Genomic DNA, 12,255 nt, shown 5'->3' with positions numbered 1-12,255 from the left:
TTAAGTGTCATATCTGAGAGCAGTTGAGTGAGTAAGAAGTGTGTCTTAAAGGAGCCCTGTTTGCTGGGGGTGCCTTCTTTCTGCAGACTGAGTTGTTCCCAGACTTTGGCGTGGCCTCCCTTGGGTTTGATTACCAAGGCCCATTTATCATCTGAGTATAGTTAACTGGTCACAGTTCTTTGTACAAGGATGGGCCCATGTCTGGGGGTAGATTTTATTATGAGTTGTAGGTTGATTTTATTTTTTTTTTTTTTACATATAAATCTAGCATGGTAGGGATTTTGAATATACTGTGTTCTCATAAAAGTCCATGATTTCCCTTAGAGTGGTGTGCAGAAAATGTCGTCAGAATGCCCAACTCTGTTATTAGTGCTGTTTGCCATCTTTGTACATGGGCCCATATCTCTCCTGAAAAGTTCTGCATTTGACAGTCCATGTTTCATTTTCATTATGGGTCCAAAGATGATTTCAGTTTGCCAGATTTAGGGGGGAAATGTGCATTTTATTTTCTCTTTGTAACTCATGTATCATTCATGCTACAGACTTGTTATTACTGTTGTTTGCATTCTTTATATCCAACCAAAACTCAAAATCAAAGGTACAAAATTCTCATGCATAACGGTGGCTTTTGTAGCACACGTAATTCATTCATGACTGTGTCACAAACAGTATGTTACTATTTATTGCTAATTAAAATTTTATTGTATGCATTTACACACAATCTGTGTCATATAACAATATTAAATGTACCTTTATTAAATGTGACAGTACAGGATTGGCACAATGAGGATGGTACTGTGTGGACTTCTTTCTGAACATGTAAAGCTTCTGCAGACCTGTAAATGTCATACAACTTTTCACATAGATATCTTGGACTAAAATGCAGATAAGAGAATTCAGATTTTTTTTTTTTAGTCTTTAAAATTATTAACAGAAGTGATTCACAGCTTCTCAGTGGAGGTAAGGATGGTGCATCTCTGCAGAGTCAAGACTAGATTAGAAAACATGTAAGAGGAAATGATATGTTGAGAGATGTGGCAGAATGCAGAAGTCATAAAGGATAATTATCACATACTTCTACTGGCTGTTTGTCATACATGGAATCAGTAGCAGAATTCCCAGGCCTTCTAGGTATCCATATTAATGTGTACGTTATTCATCCGAAACTACCAAATTATATGTGGTAATATACAGCAAAGTCAGGAAATAGCAAAGTGAAAAGTTTACATTGCATGATACAGATTATACATATATAAATGTATACATTTAAAAAATAATTAGCAATAAACAGTGAAAAAGTAATTCACATGCGTGAATTACGTGTGCTCTAAAACCAGAATCCTGAATTTGAATGTTCTGAAATTTGTACCTTTGATTTTGTATTTTGGTTTTATGAAAATGATGTGTTCTCATGATTAGATTCAGGTTATGCATTTTTCAGCAAGAATAACAGAGAACGATACTGTTTTTCTTTATATCAGGAGGCACATTATATCCATTTTGTCCCATTATTAGTGATGTTGGCCATCAAATTTTAAAAGCTTTTTAGGGTATGAATGGAAGGAATACTTATTTAACAAGCAATTATTTTTATTCAAATAAATAAAATATCACTGCTTTCATTCCAGCTTCTACAATACGATACAGGCCCTCTCTGTTCAAGGATATGTCCCGCCAGTAGCAGCCACAATTCTTGGCTGCAATGAAATGGAAGAAATGGAGCTGTATAGTGAAACAGAATTTGTGATAAGACTGGGCTAAATGAGGGATGCTTGAGTGAAATTTTAATTAGCTTATAATTTCCCTGGATAGCAATCAAATCAAGATTAAAAATTTGAAAATATTGGGTGAAATGTTGGCAGTGTGTGCTCATGCGTGCATTCCAAAAGACATATAGCTTGCTGCAAGAAGGTAAATTCAACAGCACAGGTATTGCATGTGTACATACTTTTAGAGGGCTCTTAGTTGAGAATCTGAAAACAAAAGCTTCAATTAAATATTTACAAATATTAGAATTTAGGAAATAAGATCCACATTTTAAACATTCTAAAGCCATGAGAATCAGCTGCATACTCTCATTTGTTTCTTGGTTTCTCCTAATTTAAAACCTTAGGTTTATGAGGCTAATCCAAATAAAGATCTTCAAATCCTGTGATGAGATACTCTCCGTACAGCATTATGTATACCCTTTTCTTTGACTCTTATAGTCTCTTTCTCCATATACACAGATGTACCTCTACTTTGTGTTTGCCTGCTTATCATTTACAGGGACAGGAATTTCCTGATGTAAAAGCACTTCACACAATTAAGCAATCCTTTGACAGGGTTCCATCTGTGTTCTAACTTTGAAGTGAAGTATTTTATTTTCTAATGGGATTCTTTTCACTGTTAAAAATTCAATGTTTTCATACTTCCATAGAGCTAATGTGGAACATCGTTGGGAAAATTGGACTTTTTGATTATTCTCTTCTATACCCTTGACTCTCCCTCTATCTCCCATTCAACAGATCATTTTTAAACACTTACTAGGTGAAAGGGCCCATGCAGCACACTGAGGCAAATTGGGGAAAATAAAATATAGACTCACCAAAAATGTTGAGGAGCTACTTACAGTATTTTAATTCGTGGAAATAATTGAACAGAAGCAAAATGAAGATGTTCCCTAGTAGATGTTTGGTTAATAACACTGAGTTCATTAGCTTGATACGGTGAGTCTATAATACTCTGTGAAAGAGCAGAATGCAAAGTAGTGTGAACAGCCATATTTCACAAAATATAAAATAGTGTGGGATGTGGATAAGAATGAGAAAATCCTCTGTCAATAAGAATTACTGGTTTCTAATGGTGGAGAATTACTCTACCATTGGAATGGTGGAGATGCTGGATGATTTTTTTAAAAAATTATTGAAAATTATAGTCCAAATTCTCAGGAGAAGGGCATTGCATGTCAGATAGATCATGTCCTAGTTTCAGGAACTATGGGTTATGGTCAAAGGATCTGTCAATTATTTTATTTAATATTTTATTCAATAAACATTTCCTGCAAGTCTGTGTGCCAGCCGTAGAGTAGTACTACTAGACATGAAGGATTCAGCAGTTAGCAGTTTATACTTTGCCTCTGGCCTCATGGGGTTTTTTGTTCTTTACTGCATCCATTTATTAGTGAAATATTCCAAGTATTAACCTAATGGTCTGAATTGCTGGCTAGGGATGATTAGATGGGAAAATAAGGGAGCAAAGTAAAAAAAAAAAAAAAATCACAAAATATGTCGCATTTTCCTCTAATCTCCAACCTCATGAGAGCTTATGTAAGATAGTAATTCTAAAAACCACAGCGGCGCCATTTACTAAGCAGTTACTGTGTGCCAGTCTCGGTTTTGAGTGCTTAATTTTTATTTCGTCATTTAACCATCAAAACAATCCTGTGGGGTAGGTAGTGGAAGACACAAGTAAAGCTAAGAGAGGCTAAGTAACCTGCTCGAGACTGTGCACTCCAGGTCTAAACTCTGGAAGCCCTACTGTAAGCGTTCTGCTCTTGACCACTCTCCTTCTCTAAGTCACTCCCCTCTGTGGAGTGACAGTGAGTGAGGTTCACTGCCTGGATGGCCAGGAAGGTTCATTTACTGTGTCCTGCCTGCTTGTGAAAGGTAGGTTGCCCATTTAATATAACTACTTTTTTTCCATTTTTATTTTTAATTGAAAAATAGAAACAATATGCATTTATGATATACATGTTTTGAAATATATATACATTGTGGAATGGCTGCCTTGAGCTATGTAATATGTATTACTGCACATACTTATTCTTGTAGTGAGAACACATAAACTCTGCTCTCTTGGTGATTTCTAGTATCTACACATTGTTTCTAACTATAGTTACCGTGTTGTACATTAGATATCTTGATCTCTTGAATTTACTCTGCCTGTAAATTTTGAATCCTTTGATCAACATCTACTCCCCTCCCCCATCCCTTTGCCACCGTTCTACCCATTTTTCACTAAGATAAAGAAGAGACAACATGAAAAAATGCTCATCATCACTGGTCATTAGAGAAATGCAAATCAAAACCACATTGAGATACCATCTCATGCCAGTTATAATGGCGATCATTAAAAAATCTGGAGACAACAGATGCTGGAGAGGTTGTGGAGAAAAAGGAACACCTTTACACTGTTGGTGGGAGCATATATTAGTTCAGCCATTGTGGAAGACAGTGTGGCAATTCCTCAAGGATCTAGAAATAGAAATTCCATTTGAAACCAGCAATCTCATTACTGGCTATATACCCAAAGGATTATAAATCATTCTATTATAAAGGCACATGCACACGGATGTTCATTGCAGCACTGTTTACAATAGCAAAGACCTGGAACCAACCCAATTGCCCATCAATGACAGACTGGACAGGGAAAATGTGGTACATATACATCATGGAATACTATGCAGCCATAAAAAACGACGAGTTCCTGTCCTTTGTAGAGACATGAATGAATCTAGAAACCATCATTCTCAGCAAACTGACACAAGAACTGAAAACCAAACACCACATGATTTCACTCATAGGTGGGTGGTGAACAATGAGAACACTTGGGCACAGGGAAGGGAACAGCACTCACAGGGCTAGGTGGTGGGGGTGGAGGGGAGTGGAGCAGAGGGACAGCGGGAGAGGGGGGTGGGAGTGGAGAGGATGGGGAGGGATAACACCGGGAAAAATGCCAGATGTAGGCGACAGGGTGGTGTGGGCATGGAGACAGCAAACCACCAAGGCATGTATGCACCTATGCAACAGTCCAGCATACAATTAAAAAAAAAAAAGGAAGAGATTGGTAAAGCAGCGTTAATTTTTCTCTTTCATTCTCACCCACATGTTTTGTGCTTCTGCACAGTGAGGTCCCTTGCAGCCCTGAAAGCAGATTTGGAAACATGTTGAATGAGTCCCCTCCAGTTAGGGCTGACAGCATCAACCTGGATGTGTCATGTGAGATGGATGTGTATGCTCTAGGGAATAAACAATTTGAATTTGAAAGAAATCACTCAGCCAGGAGCAATGGGGGCCCCTCTGTCCGTGCTGCTCAGTGCAGCTCATATTTCAGGAACACCAATGGCAAATAGGGGACTAGGAGAAAAGAAAATGAGGCTAATTTAGAGTCTTCTGCCCATCTGCATAGGAGCAGATTGGCTAGTAAAAAATTTGTTCTAATAAATGTTAAATATTTTGAAAATGTCGGAAATACACTCAGAAAACTCTTTCCCAAAGTCACTTTGAAGAAAATAGAGATTCTGATAATTAATTCTCATAATATTAAAAAATGACAAAGAGTTTTCATGTATTTACTGATTAGCAAATTAATAACAGCCGTTTTCTTTTGAGAGCCAACCAGGTAGGCTAGGATGCACCTGGGCAGAGGAGGGTTCGATGAGATCAGAAGGGGTCAGCGTAGCAGGATGTGGTATTTGGAGATCTTCAAATTGTGGCCATGCTTAACCATCTACTTTTATTTCTCCATTTTTCCTGCTGCCTTCCGCTCACCCTCTCTTTAAAGATCCATTATATCTAGTTTTTGGTCATATTTTATTTTCCTTTCACACTGATAAAATCAGTTAAGAAGCCTCAATGCTTTCTTGTGCCTTCTCAATTTCATCTCTCCCGAATTTCTTTGAAGGAAAACTACTTTTCTCATTATGATAATCCTATATATATATACCATCTTCATCCCCCCCACCACACGCACACACACCCCAGGGGTTAATAAAGCATTTAACTGGTAATATGTAAGATTAACTGCAGTACATTGATTTTGTAAATAAGGGAAACTCTTTATTAGGTTAAACAGCGAAACTTAAGGAACTATTTATATACCACACTTTAAATGTGTCTACTTAGACAACAATTTATGAAATACTGTCTTTGATATGTATAGGCATTTTTTAAATTTTCTAATTTGTTTGAGTAGTGAATACATTAACAGTTTTTAACAATCAAATGATTATTAAAAGTTATAATTCAAAAGACTCTTTTCCACTTCTCTCCCGTACCTGACCCCCACCCCTGCCTCCTATGGGTAGTTACTAGTTTTTTTTGTGAGACTTCCCAGGGTGTCTTTATCTAAAATAAACAAACGAGGATATATCATTTTTATAGAGAGGTTAGTGTCGTAAATACTACTAACTAGCTTGAGCTGAGCTTGCTTTTTTTCCATGTGACAATATATCCTGGACATCCTTGCATGTTAGTACATGAAAAGTTTCCACATTTGGAGGCAGTGGGAGCTGTACAGTATTCCAATATGTAAATATACCACAGTTTATTTAATTATTCCCTAATGGACGAACTTTCAGGTTGTTCCCAGTCTTTTACCTAAAAGCAATTCTGTAATGATCTATATACCCTGTATATAGATTATCACATCCATTTTTAGATACAGCTCTCAGAAGAATGTCCCAGAAGTAAGATTTCTGGGCCATAAAGAAGTGCATCTGGAGTTTTGAATAATAGTGCCAACTTGCCTTCCATAAGCATTCTACCATTTTTCACTCGTATCAGTAATACATGAGAATGCCTCTTTTTTCACACGGCAACAGAGTGTTTTCAGACTTTTGGAACTTGGCCAGTTGCGTTAGTATAAAAATTGGTATCTCAGTATAGTTAACTTTGCATTTTTCTTATTATGAATACTTTTTTCTAATGTTTAACGGTCATTGTATTTCTTAGACTATAAACAGTCTTTTCATGTGTTTTGATCTTTTTTATTTTTTATCAAGTTATTTGAGTTTTTTTTTTTCTTCTTGAGTTCTGGCCATCACCTGTGATATAAATTGCAACTATATCTTCCCAGTTGGTTTTTCATTTTATATTTTCATTTATTTTTCTTCTCCCCTTTTTTGAGAAGAAATTGAAGTACAATACAGCTCTTGCTTTCTATAGCGTTGGAGAACTGTAAAAATGACCATGCAAGCTGAAACCATGCAAAGCAATCTTAATAAATAAGGATAGTCGCAGTTGTTTCATGACTTTAAAATTTTCTGTCAAAACATTAAAAAACTTTGAGAGGCCAAGGCGGGCGGATCATGAGGCCGGTAGTTCGAGACCAGCCTGGCCAATGTGGTGAAAAGCCATCTCTACTAAAAATACAAAATTAGCCAGTGTAGTGGTGCACAATTGTAATCTCAGCTACTAAGGAGGCTGAGGCAGGAGAATCGCTTGAACCCAGGAGGTGGAGGTTGCAATGAGCCAAGATTGTACCAGGTCTCACTGTGTTCCATCCTGGGTGACAGTGAGACTCTGTGTCAAAAAATTAAAAACTCTCTTCCTGTCATTTATAAATATATGCAGAAATGAAAAATGAGAAAACTGATATGTATTCAGTATACTGTAACATTAGAAAGAAACATTGAGAATTAAAGTGTTTTATTTTTTGGTAAAAGCTTACCAAGAGTAGTTTAGCAGTGCTTGCCATGCCCTTCTATGCTTTGCAATAAACAGCAAGCCTCCTTTCTGGGCCTCAGCGAACTGCCATACTCCTAAATTTGCATAGCTGCCAGCATTTTATCTTTTTTTTTTTTTCAATGTTGTGAAATATCTCCAGGAGTTTTTTAAATGTGAAATTTGTTGCCAACACCACTTCTTCCGTCATCTCGTCCCTCTTCACCCTCTTCATCCCTTTAGTCACAAGCACCTTCCTCGTCTGTGCTGGCCTGTAGTCTGGCTATGCCACTCCAATGGCAGCACTGTCAACACTCCCATGGCCAGCTATTTCTCCTGTAACTCCGTTTACATTCCATTCACATTTTACTTCCAGTGTTAACACTTCGCGGTACTTTTATCTTTGTTGGCCAGTTCCCGCTTTCAATTATCCATTGTTATAAAATGTCACAGGGGTTTATCAGTGAAAGACAGGGAGGCACCCCAGCTGCATGCTTTGCTGCCTGTATATGAACTGAATAACAAATGCACGGTGACCAGTTGCCAGTAGACTTTGGAAGAAGTGATGTGACTGGTCACTAATCATGATGAACACACATTAGTTATATATAGGGATTTCAGAGAAGCTAGCAACAAAGTTTATACTTTATTTAGTTACTTAAATTTAATGTACTGTGGTGACTATACTGTGGTATTGAGGTATTTAAATTATGTAATTGATGGACTGATGTTATTTAACTAAAAAACAGTAGTCACTTCAATTTGTTCATATTAAACCATGCAAAGCAGGGGCTGCTGTATAGAAAATTAAAAAGAATAATGTAACAAACATCTGTAGACTCATCTCTGAAACTTAACAATCATTAACCTTCTGTTATGTATTCCTTAAGTGTTTTTATTAAAGGAAATAGATGACTACAAGTAAGCTTGAAGTTCTCCTTTGTCCTCCAACTCCCATCCCATTCCCTTTCTTAACCTCTGAACTCACATATCATCATGAATTTTAGAGCATCCTTCATTCTCTCTCTTACTTTTTGACATTTATACCTATCTGTGTAAAGCAGCAGTCCCCCAACCTTTTTGGCACAAGGGCCAGCTTCATGGAAGACAGTGTTTCCATGGACAGGGGTTGGGGGAGAATGGTTTCGGGATGAAACTGTTCCACCACAGGTCAGACATTAGATTCTAATAAGGAGCGTGCAACCTAGATCCTTCACACACGCAGCTCACATTAGGGTTCAAGCTTCTATGAGAATCTAATGCGATGGCTGATCTGACAGGAGGCGGAGCTCAGGTGGTCATGCTCACCCAGCCAGCAGCTCACCACCTGCTGTGCGGCCTGGTTCCCAACAGGCCGTAGACCCATACTGGTACATGGCCCCTCGGGGGGTGGGGTGGTGAAAGAGGGGACCCCTGATGTAAACATTTCAGTGGGAAATATGTAATCTTGGGGGTGTGCTTTTTAATTTGCATGAAAACTTGTGGTTTTTGTTATTCACGTTTTCCCATTGTTTCTTATAGTCTTACCTCCTTGAATTAAAAATACTTTTTGTCTTCTCCTTCCCCGCCATTTTTAGAAGTCATGTTTTCTATTTCATCCTATTTCTATTCAATTAATGGAGTAATTTATATTTTTAAAAGATTAAAAATTATATATAGACGAGTATTATTGATGACCTACCCTCTTCACAGAAATAGCCAACACCTAGATATACTCACGTCATCATGTCATATTTATGTAACATTTTCCTGATAAATGTAATAACCGTCTTACTGTTTATCTTCCAGATTTATTCAGGAGATTGAGCATGCCCTGGGTCTTGGCCCAGCCAAACAGTGTCCTCTTCGAGAGTTTCTCACCGTGTACATCAAAAACATCTTTCTCAATCAAGTCTTGGCTGAGATCAACAAGGAGATTGAAGGAGTCACTAAAACATCTGACCCTTTGAAGATTCTGGCTAATGCAGATACCATGAAGGTGCTGGGTGTGCAGCGTCCTCTCCTACAGGTAATAATACACTTTGAGCTTATTATTTTTATCAGCAATTTTTATTGACTTGGCAAGAGTCATAAATTAAAAAAGAAGAATTGCCATCTGTTTCCATATACATCAGGGACAAAACAAGGGAAAATAAATTAAATGGGCACTAGGGAAATTTAGGTTTAATGTAGTTGGATAATGGAAGTTCCTTAAGATCTTTAAGGAAAAAAAACAGTTAGCTTTGCCTATGTGAGATGGTGAATCTCATAAACATGCAGGCAATTCCTCTTTACTATGCCTGAAATTTGTCCTTGAAAGGAACTATTTTTCCATTAGTGAATGCATCCCGGAGTATGGAAGATTAACAGGAAGGAAGTTATGATGCCTAACCTCAATTACCAGCAGGAAACTCTCTGTACCTTTTAAGGGCAGACTTACCTTTCAATGACTTGACTACCTCACAAAGAATTTGAACCAGTAAACTGGCCTTTAAAAGTCAAATCACTGAATTCACATGATGATCTTGTTAATATTGAAAATTTTACTTTGTATTAAAAAAAAAGATATCTTAGCATCAGAAAAAATATTCTGTCAGTAGATATTTTTGATTAATAGGCTTGAGGCATATATTTTCTATACATTTTAGCTAATGACTTGGAGGTAAATATAAAACTAAAAGAAAATTAGTATGTATTTAAATTATAGGTATACATTAACTATTATTACATTGGAATTGAATCCTTATCATGTTTCTTCATTTAAGAGGGTAGACACAGTCGCACACTTTTACGGAAATTGTACAATATGAGACTATTCAAAGTGCGGAAGGCTTGAGCTTTTCAAAGAGAACTGGCATAAATGAAAGGGACTTATACTTGCTCCAGTTGTCTGACCTTACCTGCCTTGACATATGTCTCCCCTTATTTTTCTGTGTACATTAGAATTAACAAAAGTGCTGGACCTTTCTTAGGGAAGCATCCTACTTATGAGCATTCTTTTTTATGAACAAGCTTTTTTATGATATTGAGAAAATAGAATAGGAATGTGTTCATTTGGATGGTCTAGGTCTCTGTTAGCCATGCAATTGGTGAAGGATCTGTACTGAGTATGGGGTGCAGTGAAGGGGGAATGCTAAAGGCACATGCTCGATCCTCCTGCTGGATTGCTCTTCCACCAGCTCTTTGCGTGGCTGGGGTCTTCTCCTCTCTGGGTGTCACTTCAAATGTCACCTCCACTGGAAGTCTTTTCCTGACTGTCCTACCTAAGTAGGTCTCCTTTCCTGGTTATTCTGCTTCTCTCATTCTCCCTCACACCACCCCCATCTATTATCAATAGTGAGGCCAAACGCTATGGACTGTGTCATGGAGGACTCCTTGCCGGGTGACTTCTGATCAGGTTCTGCAAATAGGCAGCATGAGTAGAAGACTGGAAAGGAGGAGAAAGAGGGTGGGTGATTTCTTCTCCTTTTCTTCTTCACTTCTCCCTCCATAACCGGAGTTCCTGCCAGGTGACACATCCTCCATAGCTCCAGCTCTCACTAGACTTTGGCAATACCATTTCTTCTCCTTGCCTCTTGATTTCAGCCCTCTGCTGTTACAAGTCTCTGGGTGCCTCAGTATTCCTTGTTGCTTCTTTCAACCCTGCCCATACCTCTGTAAGTTATTTCTTCATTCATATGTCTTTATTTGAATTATCTGGATAGAATACTTTTTTTTTTGTCAAGATCCTAAATAGATCTCCCCAGTTAATCAGTATTTTAACATTTTGTTTTTTTCCTCCTAACACTTATCACAACTCTAATTATTAATTAATTTCACTGACTTGTGTATTTTCACTAGAAGGTAAGTTCCAAACACATATTGTAGTGCCAGGCAACAAGAAGGTGCTCAATGAATAACTTATTAAATGAATGCATGATAGATGGATGGATGGATGGATGGAAGGATGGATACAGTGAATAAGTTTTGAGAGTCATAAATACCTGCAGAGTCAGAATGGGGAGATGAGAAGTAGTAACAAAAATATGTTTACTTTTATGTGTTGTCTGACCATATCATTACCCTCATTTCCATCAGAAAACCTTTTAATATTTATTTCTCTGAAGTGTCACACGATATGTCATACAGAGCAACTTGAACATGCTTAGAGTACTGAATTTAAAAGGAAAAAAAACACAACAGTACACTACAGAATGAATCTGTGAACTAATAATGCTGGCTTGTTAAATGTGATAATTTGCAGCTTCAGTAGCAAAGATGCATTAAAACTCTTAACTTGTTTACTATAATCTGGGCCATGTCAAGGCCATATGCTACCAGCTAAATGATGTATCTCGGCAGTCTGTCCATGAGCCTGTCAGATCACTCCCAACCTCAACCCCAGCCATTTTGTACATGTTACTATGCCTCTTGTCCTTTATGTCATTGTGAGGCTAGATAAGAACTCCAACTTTACCTCTTTTCTCTTTGACCTCGTCAAGATATATACAAGTGAATAAATCTTGAGACTAAGACCTTTCTTTCAAGCTATTAACCTGTAAATTTTTTTCCCAGAGCTAACACACCTGCTTCATTTTTTTGGTGATTATGTTGCTCTATTTTTTTAATAAAAATTTTGTGAAAATGCAAATTATTTAAACTATATTAATAAGTTTGTTTAATATTCTCAGAGAGAGTTATTTATGCCGTTTAAAAAGCAAATAAGGACATGGTTATTTGCCTTTCCTATCTTGGATATTCTCCTACCTTATAGTGATTGTAAATTTGTTTTCTAATCATTTCCCAAACTCAGGCTTCATTTCTTTTTTTGTCTTCCTCTACATGCACAAGGTGAATTTTATTCTTGAATGTG

General features: G+C 37.3%; 1 protein-coding gene across 2 annotated transcripts in view; it reads left to right on the top strand.

Moving 5' to 3' along the window:
• The window catches only part of EXOC4 (exocyst complex component 4), an 805,456-nt gene that overhangs the window by 560,349 nt on the left and 232,852 nt on the right, over nucleotides 1–12,255 (top strand). For both annotated transcript variants that reach the window (XM_032275643.1, XM_032275644.1), the window contains exon 11: nucleotides 9,213–9,432. In XM_032275643.1, the coding sequence (XP_032131534.1) occupies nucleotides 9,213–9,432 (220 nt within the window). The remainder of the gene's footprint in view (nucleotides 1–9,212; nucleotides 9,433–12,255) is intronic.

The sequence above is a fragment of the Sapajus apella genome, unplaced genomic scaffold (assembly GCF_009761245.1).
Source record: "Sapajus apella isolate SASKATOON/1434 unplaced genomic scaffold, GSC_monkey_1.0 scaffold7, whole genome shotgun sequence".
NCBI lineage: Eukaryota > Metazoa > Chordata > Mammalia > Primates > Cebidae > Sapajus > Sapajus apella.
The sequence above is the reverse complement of the archived record's forward strand: the minus strand, read 5'-3'. Positions and strand labels throughout refer to the sequence as shown.